Here is a 23,655-nt window from a genome sequence, read left to right as displayed (position 1 = left end):
AGACTCCCAGAGATGCCGCTTATCCTCATCCCTCCTTTGGCTGGCATTGGTGAGTCAGGTTCTTATGGTCCCAAATAAAAACCCTGATTGCTCTGACTGTCCAGTTGAGACAGTGCTCCCTGTTGCAATCAAGCATCCACCTGATTTTCATGACTTGGGAGTTTGCCTGGGTGAGCGCAGAGAAGGAGTGGGTAAATGGACATCTTGTGGTAACTTGCCAGGCAGAAAAGAAGCATGCGAATCAGGTGATTTCAATCCATAGAGGGAGTCTGGAGGTAGCAACTAGGTAGACAAATAAATGACACACCCACACACATCAGGGGGTTTTGAACCATTTTCCTTGCAGCTTGTGACTACACGGAGATGTGGTCATCATTGTGTTAATGTTTTTAAACCTGGAAAATGCTAGAATTCATTGGGAAGCTGAGGAGGATAATGCACTGGACAGCATGTGAAGATGGTGGTGATGGTAATAATAATGATAATGGGAAGGAGGGGATGCAGTGAGAGGGATGAGGGGAGATGGGATGTACAGCCTGGGGTTTGGGGTTGGCCTTTGCGGAGCTCTGCCAACACTGGCATAGCTGCAAGTGGAGTTCTGTGGAGACAGCTTCCATGGGCTTTTAACATTTCATTAGCAAGTCGTTTACCAACCAATTTATTTGCCCCCCACAAACAACCTTCCTCTCATTTCAGAGGAAGTCTTCATTGTCTCCATCACCACCTACCACTGTGTGCTTACAGTAGGTTGTGTGGACTCGGCTGTTGCCTGTGTTGTGTCTCTAAAGAAATTTGTTTGACGATAACTATATTCCTAACCACAGATCCCATTGTGAAGCTCATCAGCCTCATAGTCTAGCAGATGAGTTCTGTCAGTGCCATCTCGTGTACTCCTCAATGGTTCTGTGCCCTCTTGGCAGTATTCTCCAGATGGGACTGAAGTTCTGTCTTGCTTATCTTACTGTGGATGAGACAGGTCACAGAGGAAGTTCTGAGACTGGAAAAATGTTCAGTCAAAACTGGAGTCAGTCTTTCTTTCCTTCCTTCCTTCCTTCCTTCCTTCTCTCTCTCCCTCCCTCCCTCCCTCCCTCCCTTTCTTTTTTGTTGTTTTTTTGAGATAGGGTCTTCTTGTAGCCCCAGCTGGACTGAAACTCACTATGTAGCCCAGACTGGTCTCAATCTCACAGAGATCCACCTGCCTCTGCCTCCCAAGTGCTGGGATTAAAGGCATGTACCACCGTGCCTGGCCTAAGACTTATTTTTAATTATGTGTATGTGTGTGGGTATGTGCATGTGAATGCAGTATCTGCAAAGGTCAGAGGTATCAGATCTCCTTGGAACTGGAGTTATAATCTATGTAGGCTGTGAGCCACCTAATGTGGAAACACGGAATCAAACTCAGGTCCCCCTCCAAGGGCAGTACTCACTCTTAACCAATGAGCCGTCTCTCAAGTCCAAATAAACAGATTTTACTATGTCCTGTTTAAATAAGAACCAAGTGTGGTGGTGCACGCCTGTGACCCCAGCACTCAGGGAGGCTAAGACAAAGAATGTCTTGAATTCCAGAGCAGCCTGGGCTACTAGTGAGACTCTCAAAAAGTTAGAAGCCTTTGTGCGCATGCGCTTTTGACTCCGGGCTGCACCGCTGGTGGTAAGGCTGAAGCAGTTATGGAGGATGCTGTGGCGCCGGGTCGAGCAGGGGGAGGCATGGAAAGCCAAGGCCCGCAGGTGGCTGCAGGTCCAGGAGCCCTGGTGGAGCTGGTGAGCCCCTACCACACCCACGGGGCCGGGAGCCCTTAGACTTCGTGGCGCTCGCCGAGGAGGTGCACTTGCACCTTAGGACAGGCTTGTGAGTGCCACAGTTCCCATTTCACACATGAAGAGGGTCACTCTAACCCAGACTCTTCAAAGATGCACAAATGCACGTACTTTATGTTGCCTCCTGTAAGATCTTTGTTGCCTAAGAGCGTGTAAAACTTAGACGTTTTCCTTCTCTGAGACAGTTTAACCTTCCTGGATAGCCGAGGCTGGCTTCAAATCCATTCTCAAAGACTATTAGAGGGGTGTGCTACCACACCTGGTGAATTTCACCCTCTTCGGAGCGAAGAATCTGTTTCATCCTATGTCCTCATTCCCTGGATATGATATTCCTATGTCCAAGGCTTACACCAATGGTCAAAATGGGTAAAATGAAGAAATGATAGAGGAAAGCGATGTTTGGACACATTAACTTCAGGCAAATTGCTTCTCTTGGACCTCAGCGTCTATCTGTAAAATGAGCGGTTTGAGGTAGGAGGTCTTAGAGTGAAGTGAAAAACCAAGTTCCTTCTCATGTCTTGTAAGACTTTCGGAGCCCGGCTGCTTATTGTCCTCTCTTGTCCTTGTGCACACGGTCCAATTTGGCCTTAATCATGTTCAAACCTCCTTGTTTTGCTCAATAAAGTTAATGATTAATGTGCCCAAATCCTACACACACACACACACACACACACACACACACACACACACACGACAGATGGGTGTGGTGATGTACTCTAACTTTAATCCCAGCAGTTGGGAGGCAGGCAGGCAGATCTCTGTGAGTTCAAGGCCAGCCTGGTCTACATAGTAAGTTCCAGGCTAGCTGGGGGGTTCAGGGAGACCTTGTCTAAAAAGACCAAAAAAAACAAAACAAAACAAAACAAAAAACCCCAAATTTTGGGCGGGCGTGGTGGCACAAGCCTTTAATCCCAGCACCCAAGAGGCAAAGACAGGAGAATCTCTGAGTTCGAGGCCAGCCTGGTCTACATAGTAAGTTCCAGATCAGCTGGGGCTACAGGGAGACCCTGTCTCAAAAAAAGACAAAAAGAAGAAAAAGTAAATGAGTTGAAAAGCATCCTGCACACAGCTTTGGATTCCACAACTGTCAAAACGTGGCTTTAAAGATACATGTTTTTAAATTTTATTATTTTTGAGTATGAGTGTATTGCCTGCATGTGTGTAAGTGCACCCTTGTCATGCAATACCTTGCAAAGGGCAGGAAAGCATGTTTGTTGGACATTGGATTCCCTGGAACTGGAGTTAAGGACAGTTATTAGCTGCCAGTGTGGGTGACGGACAGCGAAGCTGGGTCCTCTGTAAGAACAGCCAGTGCGCTGTTCCTACTGAGCCATCTCTCCAGCCCCAGCTTTAAGATATTTTTTTTATCACAATTTCTGATTATTAACCAGGCATGGTGGTATACACCTATAAATCTCAACACTCAGGAGCCAGAAGTAGAACTACAGTAAGTCTGAAGCCAGCCTGGTCAACACATAAGTTCTAGACCAGCCAGAGCAAGATTCTGTCTCAAAAAAACAAAAAAACCAAACAAACAAAAAAGAATTTCTGATTATTTCAATTAAGAAGGCACACGTCAAAATTTTTTTTTTTACATATTTATTCTATGTGTGTGTGTGTGTGTGTGTGTTTGTCTGTGTTGGTCACTTGCAGGAGTCAAGTTTTCTCCTTCCACCATGTTTGTCCCAGTGACTAAACTCAGGTTGTCAGGCTGCGTGGCAGGCACCTATTCCCACTAAGCCACCACACCAGCCCAAGGTACACATCTCTGGCTACATTATCACACACACATATCCCATATACTTGGCAGATAATGGATCTCCAGGGAGATGATTTATCAAAAACAGTCACCAAAACTTGTAAGCAGTCTGGATTCATGTTTATTGAAGCCAGTAATTAGACATCTTTTTCCCAGCACTAGAAAGCAAGGTTCCACATGACTGCATACTGTACCCAGATAGAGCCACACCCCTGGCCTAAGACTAGTGGGGGATAATCTGCAGTCCTACTTTTAAGTTAAACACACCAATGAACTTAGCATATAGACGACAGTGAACTTTCACTTACAGCATCAACATTAAGGTCATGATGTACAGAGCAGTGACTTTCAACTTCATCAGCTTAAGAAAACATGACAGTCTCTTCAGTTTAAATACTGGTTTTAAAATGCCAATCAAAAAAAGTGCAAATAAAATAAAATAATCTAGCAGCATATCTGTTGCATTTTTAGGAAAGACCAATTGATAGCCCTCTTGTAGGCCGTAACTTTAAGATTGGGCTTATTTTAATTTTCCATTTAAAGACAAACAGAGGTAATCATTATAATGTGTATAGTCATAAAATTATCTTTACAGTCTACCATACAAGTGTATTCTGCAAATAAAATGAATTTTACTTTAAAAAGTAAAGGCTGTTTTTATTATTTGGCCTTTGGTTCCAATGCTTGAGAATCCTAAAAATAACAAAAATTGCCCCCCCCACCCCTAAAAGAACCCTGAAGCTCCCCAAAGCTGGTAGACTTTGGCAACCACTGAGCACATGACATCATGCACCAGTTTCTTCTGAAACCAGGAACATCCACTTGTCAAAAGAATAAAAGTGGTCTCCAAGAAATCTTCCTTCACAAGACCGGTGTCTTAGCATTTCATCGGTTTTAGTACATTTGACATCGACACAAAGTGCTTAACATTTCAAATGATAACTTTTAAATTCTGTATTAAAACTTAAAAATCACACTATATCCCCCTTAGGCACGAGCCTTTCCAAGAATCCCCTCTTGTTTCTGAGGTCACTCATTTTGCCCTGGTTGTTACAGAGATTAAGTGACCATAGCTTAATGTGGTCATAAAGTGTTTGGCATCCACAGGTCACTATACCACAACACTCACTAGAGTCAGTTTACTGTCATCACCTAGACAACCTGGTGATTGGAAGCCACAATGCATGTTTAAAAAACCCCCCAAAACAAAAACTAAAGCAAATTCCCAAGTAACAAAAAACTGAATTAAAAAAGGAAAAAAAAAACCCCATATATTTCAACAATAAAACTGGCACAAGAAATATCTTTTTGTCTGTTAGAAAGGCAAGTAAATACTCAACTTTCTCCTTAACAGTGTTCAGACCTTTACAAAAGCAACTCAAGACAGTTTTAGAAGTCTCATTATATAACACAGGATGTTAACTTATGCCCAGTACTACATTAGTGGTTAGTCAAATCTGGTACGTGAAAGTAATGACATTAGGGACATTATGCTGAGACACAATACAACAAACATTCATATATAAAAAAGTAAACTCCAGGTAAGCACACTGTGGTTTTTCCCTTGGTTTGGACAACAAATGTTTTATACATTAAAGTCATGGTAGTGTTTACATTTACATGCACTGTGTCATATAGAAAACTGAAAGTGCCATTTCAAATCCACAGAAGTCATTCTCAGAATGGTGGTGTGACATGACAATGTGCACAGATATGCCCTTAACAGGAGACACATGAAACTCTCACTTCCATAAGAAGTGCTACATTTTAAGAAAAACACAAATTTATCATTTTCCTTTTCAATATAAAACACCCACACTTGCTCATCTGATAGCACTATCAGACCAGGGAGCTAGAACCAGACCCTTTATGTATCAATCAGTGGAGGTTACCACAGACTATAAGGCAGGGGTTGGTATAAGCCAATTAACCAGAATGCAATGCCATGAAACACTTCCCCCAAACTTTCTACAGCATATTGCCATTATGGTATGAGAAGTCAAATCACCCATTCCCTATTAGTAGGCCAGCTTGTGGTAGTCAAATTAATTTAAAAACAAAGCAGGAGCTATTTAAAAGATACAATTCAAAGTAAACTAATTTTTTATCTGCTGACTTTGAACAAAGCCCACAGTGACTGCCTGCGCCAAGGTATATATGCGTAGAGCCCAGCATCTCCCCAGCATGGCCTGGATCAAGCATGTGGGTCCTGAGTGGCTGCCATCTTTGTCACCCATTTTAGTTCCACCTGACTCACGCACCCCCTGTAAAACACATCTTCCATAAATTAAAGATGTATTCAGAACAAGTCCAATTCCCATTTTGTGTAGTGTTTAGTTTGGAAATGCTTTCAATTTTAAATCTTAAACAATGTTACTCGACGTCTACTGAACACACAGTATTTACTAACACTGCGCATCTCCTCCTTCCTCCACCTCCCTCAACATTCAGCTTCCCCACCCCATCACTTCTCTTGTTCCTCCTAAACTCTTTCTCTTTCCTGGACTTTCTGCTACTTAATCTGCTTCCCAAGAACAAGTGAATTTGATAACACGCAACTGGTCAGGCTAACCACCATCCGATCAATGATTTCCTAGTCTTGTTTATTTCACCCTGACAGAAGTGGGCCCCCTTTCTCTGCTCTACAAGAAGCCCAGCTGTGCTTGCTTCCCACAGGAGAACCACATGCCCGAGAGTCTAAGGGTCATCCTTAAAGGGGCTGATGTGTACCCTTCCTAAATGTGCATTTCACACTCGGACAAGCCAATGAAGTATATATATATTTTTAAAAGTTCATCTCCCCTACCCCCAAAACTGATAGCATGTGCCATATCAGAAAAATCCTGGTCTTAGCAGATCAATATACATAATTATTTGGTCATTTGACATATGCACTTTTAAAGAAGGATCAAGCTTCATTTTCTGTTGAAGAGTTTGTTACCATGGAGTCTGGTTTTCGAGTCATTCTATCCAGTTCTTCCTGAACATTTGACAACACAGTCTTTTGTCCTTAAAAAGGGAAGAAAGAAAAAAGAAAATGGGGAGGGGGAGAGCAAAAGAGCAATGTGAGAAGACTTCTAAAAAGCAGCATTTAAAACTATAGATTTCTGTCATCACTTGTAGTGATAGTATCCTGACGGACAGTGAGGCAGAATCAAATGTCACAGGTCTGTGCTCCTCCCACTATTTGGCTGGGAGTAGGGATGCCTTTATGCAAAACACCAGGGGGCTTCCAGAAAACCCTCTCATGCTCTCCCCACAAGCCCTGTGCATTTTCTCCGCCATCTCCCTTGAGGTCACCATCTGTGTTTCAGGCATGTAGTAAACTACTTTTAACCAGACATTCAGGTTGTGTCTCTAAGGACAACACTCTAGACTGACTTGTGAACTGTAGGTGTAGCTCTGAAAGGGCACTCACATTAACATGCTCAAGACCTTCCTGGATTTGATTCCCAGCACTACAAATACACACACACACACACACACACACACACACACACACAAAACCCATAACCCATTAAGACCTAACTCACAAAGAAACACCATGTTTCAAGAAGATGAGACCAAGGCCAGGCAGTTCAATCCTGCATGAAGTTGGTGTTCCTATTTTGTGTTAACAAACACTATCTAGGTCTTGGACGATAATCCCTATTTCTAGTAAGGGACAAACAGTAAGTCAAGGCCAAGGCCCAGCCTAAATTGTTGATTTTCTAAGAATTCAGTAGCTGCTGAAGGCTTAGGCTGCCCTAAGGCCAGAATGATCTTCTAGCATTCTGTTTTACCCTGGAAGCTTTAATTAGAGAAAAACACTGTCAACATGTGCGTAATATACCCTTTATATGCTTGCTAGGTGTTGTGGTACACCCCTGTAATCCCAGCAAAAGGATCAAGAACTCAACACCAGCCTTTGTTACAAAATAGTGGGTTTGAGGCTAGCCTAAGCTACACAAGGCCCTGACTCTAAAGACAAAAAAAAAAAAAGCCCCGAACATCCTCTTACTGCTTGCCTAGCATGTACAAACCCCTAGGTTTGAGCCCCAGCCTCACTTAGAAAGGAAATAAATAAAATGTCCCCAGCTTCTTGAGAAAAAGTGTGATTCCCAAGAAACTTAACTCTCTTGTTTCAGAGACCTTCAAGACTGACTTGTCCCAACATCTACATAGACGGACAGGTGGCTGGGCCACCATAGAGAGCTGTTTGTTACAAGAATGGAGAAGATGATGATCCTTCAATAAGATAGTGAGGGTTCATAAGGCTGAATTCAGCTCACTAAAAGACTAGAGGAGTGGAACAAATAAAATTCCTTTGAAAGCATAACATTAAATAGATGTCAATAGTATACCCTATCATGATCTCCAGTGGAAATAGCTTCCACATCAAGGTCACATGCATGACTTAGATCTTATGCTGATTTACTCAATGGTCTAAATTAAATCACACTTTAAATGTGCCATGAAATCTACAATGCCATGAGGCAACTGGACTGAAAGCATGGCACAATGCCTAGTCTAAGCACAGACCTACTTTGTGCAGCTGTTCAGAACACTGAAGGTCTACAGGCTGGGTAGAGGCAATCTTTGCTGTCTGCCTCCCCATCCAGTCAGCATTGTTCACCACAAGGGATCCAAGTCTCTGAGCCCTCTGTACCTGACTTCTTAGCTGTGCTTTGCACTCCACTAGCACCAGGACTTCCAGGAGAGCCTGTTTTTTTACTCAACAGACTATTGAAGAAGCTGGCCAACACCCCTTCACTTGCTGCATTATCTAAGAAAACAAGAAAAACAAAACAGAAATCAAAATAACATTCAAACTGGATGAGTTAAAACAAAGTGGTTCTCAACTTGGAATTAGGCATTTGTAGCTATCACCTTCCCAGCACACTGACCACATTCACAATTCCCTTCTACCTCATTACTCATGAGGATAATTAAAGCAGCGACACAATTACCGAGTGGAAGCATTTTCACATTGCCCACCTCTTAGGGGTACAAAATAAGCTGTGTTCCACACGATCTGTGTCCTCAGGACAGCGTTTTTCAGTTTTATAAACCTTAAAATGCAATCTGTTAAAAAAAGCTCATATCCTAAGTAGAAGATGCTCACCAAATGTGCAAGAATTTACACAATTTTGTTCAGATGGTTTTACTGTAGAAAATATCTTTGGGTATCAATAAGAAGCTGGAATAGCTTGATAAAAACAAGAGAAAATATCCAATCCATAAATAGCATAACACAAACATAAGCAAAATTACAGATTTTATAGCAACTTCCTAATCTGTATTCTTTTCTGAAGGCACCTGTAGGGTCTGAAGTCTTGTGCAATGACAGGTGCTAAGCACTACCAATGCCAACACAGGAATAGGTCCTAGTCTCTGCCACCTATAACCCTTCTCCCTCTGGGAGACAGGAAAGGAAACGTAAATCTCATTGCAAAGAGGACAACCCAGCTTTCCTGGACTTCTACTTGAGAGTCAAGTTACTGCCACAGGGCTTGGCCTAGAAACAAAATCCCTCCCCAGAGACAACATACATACTTTTGATGTTTGAGTCTGGCTTCTTTACTGATGTTCCCGGGGAGGCACTTGGCACACTGGCTGGCCCAGCCCGGCCCTGGGTCCTTGGAGAGCCAGAGGGTCCTCTTGCAGGGGATTCCTAAGTCCAAAACCAGGTCACACATAGGTATACAAATAACAGAAAATACGTGTTTCTAAATGAGTCATGGTTTCGCATGACATTTTTCAGTCAGGGAACAGACGTGGTTGTTTGCTCCCAGCTCAGTCCCTTTCTATGCCTCAGTGTCTTCTGAGAAGAAAAGCGAACTCTGATTCTTTTTTTTTTTGGTCTTTTTGAGACAGGGTCTCCCTGTAGCCCCAGCTGTCCTGGAACTCACTATGTAGACCAGGCTGGCCTTGAACTCACAGAGATCGGCCTGCCTCTGCCTCCCAAGTGCTGGGACTAAAGGCATGAACCACCACGCCCAGCAAGCGAACTCTGATTCTTAAGTGTAGTCCTTCAAACATTTCCTGAGACTCTATTATAGTCCTGGTTGTGGTCCTGTAGGGAGGCCAATTCACTTTAAAATATAAAGGTCCACATAAACAAATTATTACAAGTAATGGAATAAAGTTTGAAGGCACCCACGACACTGGGCCAAATGACCTGTATTGTGTATGGTACTCACGGAGGCTCTTGTGGGCGTGGCAGGCTGCTTGGCAAGGAGTGACTGCAAAGAGAGGGACAAACTGGCCATTAACCAAGGCCTGCAGCATGCACTGCCTGGAGAAAAGCTTAACTCCTACTATTATTCCACTAGAGGGTGCCAATAACAGGTCATGTTTTATACTATACATGCAAAACAATCTAAATCCAGCGTTTGGTATGTGATAGATACTCCAAGTAACCAACTTTGAAGCCAAAAAAGTAAGGAGGCCATAGAAAGAATTGAGTTGGGAAAAAACTGTCAAAACCCAACAGTACTTGCCTATAACCTCATGCAGATGATGATACATCTAACAATAGTTTGGGTCAAAGAGATTGGGTTTGTATTTAAAACTCTCAGTTTAGGGGGTAGAAAAGTGGGTCTGGGAGAACTTAGGGAGAGGAGTGGGGGATTAATATGATCAAAATATACTGTATGCATGTATGAAATTCTCAAAAGGATAAAGGTTCTTGCCTAGCATGCACAAAGCTAAGTTCGAGTCCCAGTACTACCATAAAACTAGACATGGCGGCACACATCTGTAATCCTAGCACTTGAGAAGTACAGGCAGGAGGATCAGAAATTCAAGCTCATCCTTGGCTATATATTAAGTTTAAGGTCAACTTGGGATATATGAGATCCCATCTTTAAAAAAAAGAAAACCAAAACTTAAAAAAAAAACTGTCAGTGGGGAAGCCACTTTCCTCACCCATAAAAACGTAGACCAGGCTGGCCTTGAACTCACAGATATCAGCCTGCCTCTGCCTCCCAAATGCTGGGACTGAAGGAGTGCACCAACACGCCAGCACGTTACGCTTTTATATACTGTGAAATAATGGATATGGGGCCACACCACTTAAAAACACACTAAGCCTATCCCCACAGAAGAAATGTGCAAGGCAGGCAGAGTCAGGCATCCTGAGGCAGGTGTCCCAATTCCTACCAATCCTAGGAAGAGGAGGGAATGAGGAGACCTGGTGTCAAGCTCAGTACCTCTGCAAGCTCTCCGATTCCTCACACGCAGACAGCCCCAAATCCCTCCTTGGAAAATGGCATTCCAGGCATGAGAAAGCCTCTTACCTGTTGCTTCATTAGGAACACCTGCTCATCCTCGGCTGCCAACTCTTTGTCGTGGACCAGCTGTGAAATGATGCACATTTGTGGTCACTGGCAAAGAACACTCTCAAATGTTTGTTAAAAGTTATGCTACAAGGAGAATTTTGGGCTTGGGTCCCTACACAGGTCTGGGGGATCCTTCGTGAGACTGCAGTTGTATTTTTTAGCTGGATACAGAAGACTTAAAAACATCAAAAGTAGCCATGGCTCATAGGCCAATTGATGTTTTTAAGTCTAGAAATTCCTAAACAAAACCTCCAAGATTCCAGTCTTCAGGAGATCCCAGGAGGGAAGGACCTAACAAGAAATGCCACCCAGCTCAATGTGAGCACACTATTACTCATACCCCTACCCTGAGCCATCTGAGTAACATGAGGTCTCATTTTCAAGACTTTAAAAAAGGCCCTGGGTTATTCTTTTTCTTTGGTGGTGCAATGGAAGATCTGCTTTTTTTTTTTCTTTTCCTGTCTTTTTTTTGAGACAGGGTCTCCCTGTAGCCTCAGCTGTCCTGGAACTCACTATGTAGACCAGGCTGGCCTCAAACTCACAAAGATCCACCTGCCTCTGCCTCCCAAGTGCTGGGATTAAAGACGTGCACCACCACGCCTGGCTAAATCTGCTTTTTTTTTTCTTTTTTTTTTTTCAATGTTGCTGAATTATTATTATAATTTTTTTTTTTGTCTTTTTTGAGACAGGGTCTCCCTGTAGCCCCAGCTGTCCTGGAACTCACTATGTAGACCAGGCTGGCCTTGAACTCACAGATATCCGCCTGCCTCCGCCTCCCAAGTGCTGGGATTAAAGACGTGCGCCACCACGCCCGGCTAGATCTGCTTTTTAAATAGTTTCCTTTCCCAATGAAAACACTTCAAGCCTCCAAGGCTTGTCAGGGTACCTTTCTCACAGGAGGTTTTACAATAAAGTCTTCATATGCATCTTCTGGCTTCACGGTTGTAAAATTTTCATGCAAAATAGCTATTTTCTTTTCATTGTCCCAGCCTGCAGGTCTAAAGGCAAGAGGCACAAATTAGCCTTGCTTTTCCTGAGATTGCCTTCCCACATATTTGGAATACATTTCAGGTTATAAGTGACTCCTAGGTGAGGTGAGGTTCTTTCCCATAGATTAGTCTACAGCTGCTGGCTGTGCCTTGCAGTTATGGGCACATAAGCCAAAATCTACAGCAGGCATGTCCCATCAGATCAGTATGACAGGTCCTGCTCCATGTGGTACTCAGGGACCCCAGGCCTAAGGAGCCAGTGTGAGACACTGCCCCAACAGAAGGGTTCAGGACTCTCCAACTGTGCCTTTAAGAACAAGGGCAGAGTGGGGCCCTGATATGACCAAGAACACACAAAGGACAGAGCACAGGAGAGAACCATTATTCCCCGTCTTTGGTTCTCTTCTTGGGTGTTGTCCCTTTCCAATGTATACTATTTCTTTATAACAATTATCTCATGGATAATCCTTAATTTTGTTGTCATGGGAGGATGTGCCCTGAAACCAAGGGGAAACTACGACCTGTACACATCCTGGGCACACAGAGTAACAAGGAGGCCTTGAGGCCCCTACATGAGTGTTGCACAGCTCAACATCACAAGGCAGGATCGCAACAAGATTCCACTAGACTAAAAACCTCAGCCTTGTGTTCCCATCTTACTATCTTAAAAGTTGCATCCGTAGAACATCCTACATAATAAACTTTTGAACTCGAGCTCTGAAAAAAGTAACTGTTCTCACAACCCTCATCCTTCACCCAACTCCTGGTCTGGAGCTCTATTATCATGAGAACGCACATCTGGGATGCTCCTCCTAAACAGTCTTGCTTTTACTAGACTCCACATAGGCAACTACCAACAGACCAACAGCACAAAGGGAAAGTTCAAATGACATAATACCATGACCCATGTATCCTCCAGAGACCTCAAGATGGTTTTCTATTTCATACCAGACCCAAATGCAACCAGGCTCCTGCTCTTTAGGCCACAGTGATTTAAGAGCTGAGTGATCACAAAAGCACACCACTCACTGAGTCTGTGCTTTTGGTGCCTGTCTGGCTGTGCTGATTGATTCTCCAGAGCAAGTAGGTACCTAAGTAACCTTAATAAGGCTTTCCTTAAATGTCAGGAGGCAAGTTGTTCTGTTTCCCAGGACCACCTGACTCACATATCTCCAGCCTCTCAAAGATGCCCTTGCTCAATTCCTTCTGGTCTGCCTGGGTAGACCACTCATTTTTTAGCATCACCCCCTCTGCCCTTACTCCCCTAGCCCATTGCTGTCCTTTTCCTCTTCAGGTATGAGCCTGTTTCTGTACCACAGCAGGGACCACATCTCATTCATTTCTTTGTCCTCAGCAGAGAACCTGGGTGCCTAGGAGTTGCCAAGTAAAGTACACTGAATGGACAAATGTGTTAAGTTCAGAGGCTATCAAAGTGTGAATGTCAACCTGATGATCAAGACCACAGCATCATTTATGTATGTCCAGCAACACAATTCTCCAGTGGGAGAAAAGATGCCAACTCAGGAAACAGTTATTGCAGTACAATCAATCCCAGAGACTGCAAAATGCAAATGCCAGAAATGAAAGGACTTGGTATGGGCAAAATCCACAATGACACAAATACTGAGAAGGGCTACAATCAACCCTGTCAACAGGCACTCAACAGAGGCTTTAACATGACACTTGGATCCTCAAACTGAAATCCTCTACACTTCGATTCTCTCCACAGCCAATGCTTCACCAGAACTAATGGAAAGTGCTCAAAATGGCTGCTTACATTCTGACAACCTTCTTCCAATGAAGAAAGCAGCACCCTTATCCACACCACCTACTTCCCTCATGCAAAAGGACTCAATCCAGAAGGAGCACAGAGTTCCGGCCCAAGCTCTTTCCTCAGACACAGCTGTACTTTTAAGAGTAAAATCTAAGTAGCAAATATACTATACAAAGGGCTTAAAATCATCATGTGTGAAGAACTCACATAAAAACTGCATCCTTTTCCACAACTAAGGCAGGCGTGGTAAAGTGGAAACCATATGTTTTATGAACAATGTACTTATACAATAAGTCAAGGTTTTTTTCTTCCTTTACTGAGGTGTAAATCAAGGCAGCTCCATCTAATCAATCTGCTTAAGGAAAACCAAGTCATCGTGGAAAAAAAATCATATACAAGCACAATCCTGCCCCCAGACAGGGTCTCCCTGTAGCCCCAGCTAGACTGGAATTTGCTATGCAGACCAGGCTGGCTTCAATTTCCCAGAGATCTGTCTGCCTCTGTCTCCTGAGCGCTAGGATTAGAGGTGTACACCACCTATGCCCAGTTGGTTTTTTTTTTTTTTTTTTTGGTCTTTTTGAGACAGGGTCTCCCTGTAGTCCCAGGTTACCTGGAACTCACTATGTAGACCAGGCTGACCTCAAACTCATGCCTGCCTCTGCCTTGGGGAGAGCGTGGGGATTAAAGGTGTGTGCCACCATGCCCAGCCTCAGTTGTTTTGCTTTTTAATGTATGAGTGTTTTGCCTGCATTCATATAGGTGTATCACTAATATGTAATGCCTGCCAAAAGGTGTGGAATCCCTGAACTGGAGTTACTGACAGTTGTTAGTCACCATGTAAGTGCTGGGAACCAAACTCAGGTCCTTTCCAAGACAAGTCAGTGCTTTTAACCAGTGAGCCATCTCTCCAGTCCCAGCAAGGATAATTCTTGGTTGTGAGCCCGAGTCTTTAATGGCTGTGCCAGCTCTCCAGCCCAACAAGTACAATCCTTTTTTTTTCTTTCCCCTTTTCAGACGGGGTCTCTCTGTAGCCCCAGCTGGCCTGGAACTCACAGAGATCTATTTGCCTCTGCTGGGATTAAAGGTGAGTGCCACCCCGCCTAGCTACAAGCACAATTCTTTTTTTTCTTTTCAATTTTTATTTATTATTTTTATGTGTATGCATGTATTGCCTACATGTAGGTAAGTGTACCCATGTCGTGCAACGCTCTCAGAGCTCAGAAGAGGATGTTGGATCCCCTGGGACTGGAGTTACGGACAGTTGTTAGCTGCCATGTGGGTGCTGGGATTCGAACCAGGGTCTTCTGCAAGAACAACCAGTGTTCTTAGCCGCTGAGCCATCTCTCCAGCCCCAAGCTTTAGTACTTAAAGTACTAACTGACTTGTTTTTTATTCACATATGAACAAGAAGACATTCAAAATTTAAAAACTGAAAAGAAATAGGAGCAGAGAGACCATGATAAATGCATAAGGTATGCTAATGCTGGTAGGCAAACAGCTGGTTCTTTAATACAGCCTGTTGATTTTTCAGGCTGCTTCCCAAAAAAGCAAAATTAGTGGCTCACTGGGGACAACACCCTCAGCATGGAGGTACACAGATTCTTTCTGAAGCAGAGGCTCAGATAGGAGCAAGTTTATCATTAAGCACACACTCAGAGCTAGGTATTAGCAAGTTAATGGGCTCAAGGGAAGCAGCTGTTGTCTCTATTCTAGGGCATGAGACTACTAGCTTTTCATAGAAGATTCAAAAAACTGGAGATCACAAGTTCCAGGCCAGTCTGCACGACATAGAAGACTTACTCCAACACAGTGAAATATAAAACTAGGAGAAAGATATACACAAATATTCCATGGAAAAAGACTACTCTGTGGGGCTGGCAAGAGGGCTTAGTGTCATTTGGGTAAAGGTGCTTGCTGCCAAGCCTGATGACCTAAGTTTGATCACTGGAACCCATATGGTAGAAGGAGAGAACTGACTCCCCCAAGTTGTCCTCTGATCTACACACACACACAACCTTTAATCCTGACACTCAGGAGACAGAGGCAGACAGATCAGGTCTCTGTGAGTTCAAGGCCAACATGGTCTATATTGCAAGTTTCAGGCCAGCTAGGGTTACATAGTAAGACCCTGTTTCCAAAGGGGGGGGGAGACTACTGTGTGTTCATGTTCAGGAGGTGTTCTGAAGACACTCCATCTGGAGCAAAGCCTGTGCTCCTGACCGAACCCGACAAAGGACCCCAAGGATACACTGGAGGCAGAATCTCCGTAGGTGTGACTGGATGAAGTCCAAGTGCTCATCCCTGTAATCATGCTCCTTCTCCAGTACGCTCACTGCATCACACTGAGGGGAGACGACACCAAGAGAATTAGCTTTTGCTTCTTTGTCTGCTGAGGACAGGAAGAGTGACTTCTTCAGAAATAAAGCATCTCCAAAAAGCACCTCACCAAGAGCCCAGGTACAAAGTAGAGAAAAAGGAACTTTTCTTTCATCCAGGGTGGCTTCAGTTTATCCATAAAGTAGAGATATATAGGCCTGACCATCTCATTGTTTTCAACATCAAATGAGGCCACATGGGGAGACAAGCCTACTTGATACCCCAGCTGTGCACTGCATTTCACAGGGCTTCATTTCAAGAACAGGGTGAAACAGGCATAATTTGTAGTTGGGCAAGGTGGTTTTGAAATCTAAAATGTGCTTTCCCCTTTATATGAGACACTTTCTCTAAAATTAAGCTTAATTCTTCATCATTTTACTTTTTCAACATTGGTTTGGACCAGATGAACCAATTTGCAGTCTTAAGAAAACTATTACTTGAGTTTGCCCATGAAATCACCATGGCTTTCTGAACTGAGTGATAAGTTTCCAGCAGCAACATTAAATGACAATGTGCTCTGCTCTGACACAGTCAATGTACTTTAAAAGAATCCCGAATAAGCCCAATTCTCCCTTGGGAAGAAACTTCATCAAAGTTCCTCAAACTTTCTTTAGATAGCAATTGTTCACTGGCCAAACCCAGCCAAGCTTACAATTCCCTGGACGCACCTTTGTGCACACCACCAACACTGGGATCCCCAGGTTATGAGTCAGCACACTGTCACCCAGTGGCAGGGCAACACCGTCTTCATCTGACCCTGAAGTCAGAGGTCCTCTTCTCTGTGGGGAACCCTGACAACCTTCTTCAGGCTCGACATAGTCTTGAAAATCTTTCATAACTGCCAAAGAAAGAGAGAAAGACACCAATGAAAATACATATTTGGGTGGTTAAAAAAAGGATAGAGGCCAGGCATGGTGGCACACTCCTTTATTCCCAGCACTCAGGAGGCAGAAGCAGGAGGATCTCTGAGTTCAAGGCCAGTAACCAATATAAAACCGAAGCATCTGTGTATGACAGAGATAAGGATTTAGGGACAGTGATGTGAAATGCCAACTCTGACACATGTTAAATCTGAGCCGTGTAACTGCAGAGCAGGAGACATTCCTTGGACATCTTCAATTTCATCCAATTCAATTTCTAAACAGGTTTTAAAAGCAGTGGTTCTTCAGCTTCTGTTTTTACTGGGGACTGAACTGCAGACCTCCTGTGTGTGAGCCCCCAGTCCAGGTTTTCAGCTTTTAGGCTCTTACTAGTTCCAACTATGAAAAAACAAAACAAAATAAAACTCCATTTTTCTTTTACACCCTACATTTTTCAAACTCTCAGAATAGCTGAGCTGTTCATCGTAGGTGATCATTAGAACTTTCCATAATACAACTTGTTGGCATCATCATTCAAAATGCTCACAAAACACTTATACTCTGAATTCCAGGAGAGCACGCTATTTCTGTACAGTTGAGGCGAGTCAGCACTGAGTAATAAGGCTATAACTGCCTAGCACCAGCCACACTTCCTCCTTGTCTCAACTCTTACTGACTCTGGTAATATCTTTAGTGGATCTCAAGTTACGTAAGCAGTGTGCCTGGCCTAGCTGTGCCTATTACAAAAAGAGCCAGGGGCACAGCATCTACTTCTTGGCATATCCATTCATTACATTGGTTGAAAATGGCCCTTAGGCTGAGGGTTCAATAGCTATAGTTAAACCAAGTGGTCACAAAACCCTGTTCTACGAGCACTTTAGTTCACATGAGTTGGTTTGTTCATTTTATATAGGGTCTCGTTATGTATTCCTGGCAGTCTGGAATTCACTATGTAGATCAGGCTGGCCTTGAGCTTGCAGTGATGAATACCCCTGCCTCTGCCTCCTGAATCTTAGGATTACAGGTGTGAGACACCATACATAGATCTTCACATGATAGCTAAACCCCCTGGGCAGAGGAGCCAACATGCAACTCTACCTTCCTAGTAAGCCCAATAGGATTGAAAAAGCCTAAGGCATTTTATTATATTTTCACCCAAAACATGCTCCCTAAGTAAATGTAGACAATAACACTATTGAGGACCAAAAGAAAGGTGCACATTCTCCTCTTCACCCACAGAACACAATTCAAACATTTTTTTAAAAATGGAGTCTTTACTTATAGATTTTCATTTATTGTTGTGCTTCTGAAATTACCTGACAGCTCAGTCATCAAACAATACTAGCAGATTAAAAGCTAATCAGTTGACATAGTTTGGATAGGAAGAGCAGCCCCAAAGGCTCACATAGTGAAGCTTCCCCAGCTGTTGGCACTGAGAGGTGACTGGATCAAGAAGGCACTAACTTCATAAATGGATTAATTCATGGATAAGTTCACAGCTGAATAGGCTATTAGAGGGTAGAGCCTCAGACAGAGGAAGCAGATGACTAAGAGTGTGCCTTGGGAGGATATATACCATGGCTCTCATCCTCCCCACCCCCTCAGGCAGAGGAAGCAGGTCACTAAGAGTGTGCCTTTGGAGGATATACACCATGGCTCTCATGCTTTTCTCCCCCCCCCCACCATGGTCTCTGTCTGTCTCTCTCTGTCTCTCTCTCTCTCCCCCTCTCCCTCTCCCTCTCCCTCTCTGAAAAAGGGTCTCACTTTGTAGCCCTGGCTGACCTGGAACTCACAGAGATCCACTTGCCCCTGCCTCCACGGTGCTGGGACTGAAGGAATGTGCCACCACACCTGGCCTTCTCTCTTTATTGAGACATAGTCTTAAGGAGCCCAGACTAGTCTTTAACTCCCTATGTAGCTGAGGATGACCCTGAATGTTTGATCCTCCTGTCTAATCCCTCCTGCTATAATTATAAGCAGAAGCCATCATGACCAGTTTATTTGATGCTGGGGACTCAATCTAGGGCTCCGTGAATGGTAGACAAGCACTCTACCAACTGAGTTACACCCCTAGGCCCTCCCTTTTCTTTCTGCTCCTCATCTACCATAGGGGAGCAACTTCGTGCCCTTCCACCATGTTTTTGCCTTACCACAGGCCTAAAAGCTAGCCACCAAGACTGGAACCCCTTTCTCATTGTCTTGTGTATATACATGTGCATGCACCTGAGTGTGGGGGTCAACAATGACACTGGGTGTCTTTCTCAATTATTCTTCACCTTATTTTTTGAGATAGAATCTCTCACTGAACCTGGAGCTCACCAATTTAGCAGGCCTGATTGGCCTGAGTGATCTTCCTATTTCCTCCTTCATAGCACTGGGATCACAGCTGTGATACCTGCCTCTTACATGGATGCTGAGGACTAAACTATGGTCTCTGTAGCAAGCATTTTACAGATGGAACCATTTCTCTACCTGCTCCTTGGTTTCCTTAAGTATTCTCACAGTGAGTCAGAAACTAACACACTTAATCCCTCAAGTAGATTCTTTCAAATCTACTTCTCTTTAATTAAGCTCATGCATGTAACTTCATTGTCAACACAAAGAATCTAGCAAAGTTCTCTGGACAAAACCAGAGTCCTTGGTATGGTTGCTGGAGGAGCTTAGAGAAACTAAAAATCCCAATATTTTCTTAATTAATTAAAGCATTTAGTTAAATTAGTTATATGTATGAAAGGATTAACCAGAATCAAGAAACACAGATATGGTTCCAGCAATTGCTAGATTGCCCTCCACTGTTCTTTCTCCTCTTCCTTCAGGTGAACAGAACCCTGGTACTCAGAACACATGGCCACAGAGAATTAAGATATTTTCTGGACCAGCAAGATGGCTCAACAGATAAAAGCACCTGCTGTGCAACCCTGGTGACCTGAGTTCAGTCCTCAGAACCCACAAACTCACAGTGGAAAGAGTTATCCTCTGATTTCCACACACATGCTATGGCACATACCTGCTACACACGCACACAGACACACACACACACACACACACACACACACACACACAGACTCCATTTCTCATCCTCTTTATAAGACAGCAGGTTTGCACATGTCAGCATTTCCTTCCTTTCTCCATCCTGTGACCTACTGATGTACTTACTACTGCTAGAGCTCTAGTTGTCAAGAGGAAAAGAACTGCATCCTAAAAATGACAGAGCAGTAAGCACATGGGAGCCTGCATTCTTGAACTGTCTTCCCAGGCTGCGCCCCTGAACTGATTACCTCTAGATTTCATTTTTAGATGAAATAAACTCAAGTCTTGTTTAAGCCAGTTTTCTGTCATATGCCTCTGAATCTAATCTTAAGTGACACAGACATCAATGACTAAGACCATAATTCAGTGTCTCATGCCACAAGCCCCCTGAGAATAGACATCCTATCCTGTCTTCCCTATCTCCAGCACCCAGAGCAACACCTGGTACCTAGCAGACACTTTCCATATCTGCGAAAGAACAGTGCCCTTAGTCAATGTTAGTCTTTTTCTGTTTAAATAAATCTTTATAAGGTTATCAACCCAAGAAAATCAGTTCAGAGAACTGAAGTGCTTAGCACATTAAGGCACAAGTCTGGGTATGAAGCTGTGTGTGGTGAACTGGAAACAGCTATTTAGCCTTAGAACTATTCTGCCAAGTTGTCTTTAGTATCTCGATTTTGAAAGAAAAAGAGGCATTATCTAAAAAGGTCAGTGGATGAAGACAGATGAGCTGAGCTGCACAACAATCACTCTATCACATGTGGGTAAGCCAGGAAATACATGTAATGAACTGAAGACTAGATGCTAAGTGGCCTGTTTTAGTTAATGTGAGATGGGGCAGGATGACGTACAGGATAGAAGACATACAGGAGGAGATCCAATTTGAAAAGCATCATCAAAATTTCAGAATCCTTCTGCCAGTAAGCGTGTAGATCCTGTGTGCCATGTCCCAGAACCCTCATCAATTCACCACAGGGAGTGATGTCATCCTGTGGCACTAAGCCAGGCTCAGCAAAGCCTGTCTTGGCCAAGATGCTCCCTTGCCCCTCCTATTTCCCTGGCAAAGAGACAGAAGCTGATGTAACCACACAGAAGCAAGGAAAGGAAAAACAAGCTTCTGAGCCATTAAAAAAAAAAAAAAAAAAAAGCCAAACTTCTTTTAATTTGAAAGTCTTTTTTCTCAAAAGGATTCAGATGGCTTTAGTCTTAAAATAGCCTTTTATTAAATCTTAATGCCCCTCCCCCCAACCCTGGGCAAAAATGACCTTCTTACTCCTGACTATAATCATATTTGCTGGATTACAAAATAAACTAAAATAAGACTTAAAAGAGTCTTTAGGACTCTTACTAAACCTGTCAGCAAGAGGGGGACATGGACCTGCATGGGATTCCAGAATCATAGACTTGGGGTTTGGGTAGAAATTGTCCGCAAGACTCTGTCCCCAGCTGATGACAACACTGAGACATGATTGGACCAAATGGATGCTAACCTCTTAAGTAGATTAGTCCACTCCTATGATCCCAAATGAACGGTGATTAGAAAGGGGGGGCCTAGTTGGAAGAGGGAGGCACTGTAGGCATGCCCTTGAAGGATAGCTCTTTCCCTTCTCTCCCCCCATTTTTGCCTTCCTTCTGCTGTGACAGTCCCACAGTTTCAGAAACAAGAGAGCCAAGAGACCACGGACTGAACCTCTGAAACCATGGCCCTGCAAACCTTTCCAGTGATTACTTCTCTCAGGTATTTTTGTAACAGCAAGAAAGGGCTGACTAGTGGGCGCACACACACAAATACATCTTTAAAAAAAAAAAAAAGCTGCTTAACACAGGACTCAGGCTGCAAAGACCACAGAAAAACCCCTACGCCCTGATACTAGACAGAAAGAGTGATGAAAAAGCCTGCAGAACCACAGAATCAACCACATTTTGTAAAGTGGGAGAACATGTATTTAAAAAGAACCAATGATGCTCGATGTGGCAGGGCATGTTTTTAACACCAGCACGTGGGAGGCAGAGACAGGTGGATCGATATGAGTTCAAGGTCTGACAGACTATCTAAAAAAAAAAAAAAATTAAATAAAAAAATAAAAAGCAACAACTAATGAACACTGATGTTTTTCCAACTGTAACATCTGAGCGATCTGCTTCAAATATTTTCTTCAAAGTATTCTTTTTTCAAATTTATTTATGTGTGTTAGCCTGCTTATCTAGATATGAACCACATGTGTGCAGGTGCCCCCGGAGGCCTAAAGAGATCACCTGAAACTGGAATTGAAGGAGGCTGTGAGCCACTTGGTGTGGATACTGGGAACCAAGCCCAGGTACTCTGCAAGCCCAGTAAGTATTCTCAAGCCCTGAGCTATCTCTCTGGCCCTTCAAACTATTCTTTTTCTTCCTGTCTGCATGTATGTAGGTGTACCATGTGCATGCAATACCTGCATAGGCCAGAAGAGGGCACTGGGTCCCCTAGAATTAGAGTTAATAGACATTGTTAGCCACCAGGTGAATGCTGGGAATCAAACCTGGGTCTTCTGCAAGAACAGTCAGTACTCTTAATGGCTGAGCTCTCTCTCCAGGCTCATCTTCCAAATATTCTTGATAAATGAATTTATAAGAACTGAAAAAAATTACTGCAAAGCAAAAGCAAACTCCATCCAAATAAACCTTCCTGACTGGAAAGGAAGATGGCTCCAACCATCCAAAGAGACCAGTGAATTTTCCAGTTAAGCAAATTCTATTTTACTTACACTTCTGTTCCAGCTCCCTCATTTCCTCTGGTGGAATTTTCATTTTATCAATGTGCTCACGTAAAACACTGGCCCATTTCTGTAGAGATTCCATCACAGTCCAAGGTCTAGACATGTCTGCAACAAAAATGACCAGGGTCTCTGGCAAGGATTCAGCAGAAACAGCAAATTTCAGCAGGCCTTTGTGGTAGAGATCTCCATCCAGAATCCACACATTGCAGCGTGTGTGATCTGAAATGTGAAATGAAGCTAAGTTATCGCCTGACAATGACCATCAGCACAGCTAAGAGAAGAGCAGCATTTAAAAAAATCCTAACCCAAAGGGGCAAATATTCCATGGACAGCAAATCCTTCATCCTGGTACTTAACTGCTTAGGTATAAAATTTCTTTAAAGCTGAGTGTAGTGGCACACACCTTTAATCCCAGCAGAGGCAGATGGATCTCTGTCAGTTCAAGGCCAGCCTGTTCTACAAAGTGAGTTCCAGATCAGCTGAGGCTACAGAGAGACCCTGTCTCAAAAAGACTGAGAGAAAAAAAAAAGTTTCCTATGGATGGGGATAGAATGGCCTGGCATGGAGAGTTAGCCACAGCAGTGTGAAAAGAGGCACTCCCCTACTGGGCATGAGAGCCCAAATTGGGTGAGAAGAGCAAAGCAATAGCGGTTGGCCTGACACAGGGTGGATGGTTTATACAGTCAACTCGACAGGATCTAGAATCACCTAGATACAGCCTCTGGGCACACCTGTGAAGGGTTATCCTAATTAGGCTGATTGAGATGGGAAGGGCCACCCTAAATGTAGGTTGTACTATTCCCTGGGTTGGGGTTTTGAACCGCATAAAATGGAGAAAGCTGAAGTGAACATTGACACAAGCCTTTAATCCCAGCACTCCGGAGGCAGAGGCAGCTCTGTGAGTTCAAGGCAAGCTTGATCTACACAGTGAATTCCAGGCCAACAGGCCAGGTGGGGTTACAGGGAGATCC

General features: G+C 43.6%; 1 protein-coding gene across 2 annotated transcripts in view; it reads right to left on the bottom strand.

Moving 5' to 3' along the window:
• Nucleotides 1-5,813: 5,813 nt before the first annotated feature.
• Dync1li2 (dynein cytoplasmic 1 light intermediate chain 2) overlaps nucleotides 5,814-23,655 on the bottom strand; it is a 25,543-nt gene continuing 7,701 nt past the window's right edge. Inside the window, exons 4-13 of one of the 2 annotated variants that reach the window (XM_008846275.3) lie at nucleotides 22,673-22,903; nucleotides 16,707-16,876; nucleotides 15,911-16,004; nucleotides 13,870-14,005; nucleotides 11,786-11,897; nucleotides 10,858-10,917; nucleotides 9,760-9,801; nucleotides 9,113-9,230; nucleotides 8,226-8,342; nucleotides 5,814-6,586 (exon numbers count right to left, since the gene is read on the bottom strand). In XM_008846275.3, coding sequence (XP_008844497.1) covers nucleotides 6,486-6,586; nucleotides 8,226-8,342; nucleotides 9,113-9,230; nucleotides 9,760-9,801; nucleotides 10,858-10,917; nucleotides 11,786-11,897; nucleotides 13,870-14,005; nucleotides 15,911-16,004; nucleotides 16,707-16,876; nucleotides 22,673-22,903 — 1,181 coding nt within the window. In that variant the 3' untranslated portion in view covers nucleotides 5,814-6,485. The remainder of the gene's footprint in view (nucleotides 6,587-8,225; nucleotides 8,343-9,112; nucleotides 9,231-9,759; nucleotides 9,802-10,857; nucleotides 10,918-11,785; nucleotides 11,898-13,869; nucleotides 14,006-15,910; nucleotides 16,005-16,706; nucleotides 16,877-22,672; nucleotides 22,904-23,655) is intronic. The other variant, XM_008846276.3, reaches the window with a different exon arrangement.

The sequence above is a fragment of the Nannospalax galili genome, unplaced genomic scaffold (assembly GCF_000622305.1).
Source record: "Nannospalax galili isolate Female #2095 unplaced genomic scaffold, S.galili_v1.0 scaffold2103, whole genome shotgun sequence".
In the NCBI taxonomy this organism is placed as follows: Eukaryota; Metazoa; Chordata; class Mammalia; order Rodentia; family Spalacidae; genus Nannospalax; species Nannospalax galili.
The sequence above is the reverse complement of the archived record's forward strand: the minus strand, read 5'-3'. Positions and strand labels throughout refer to the sequence as shown.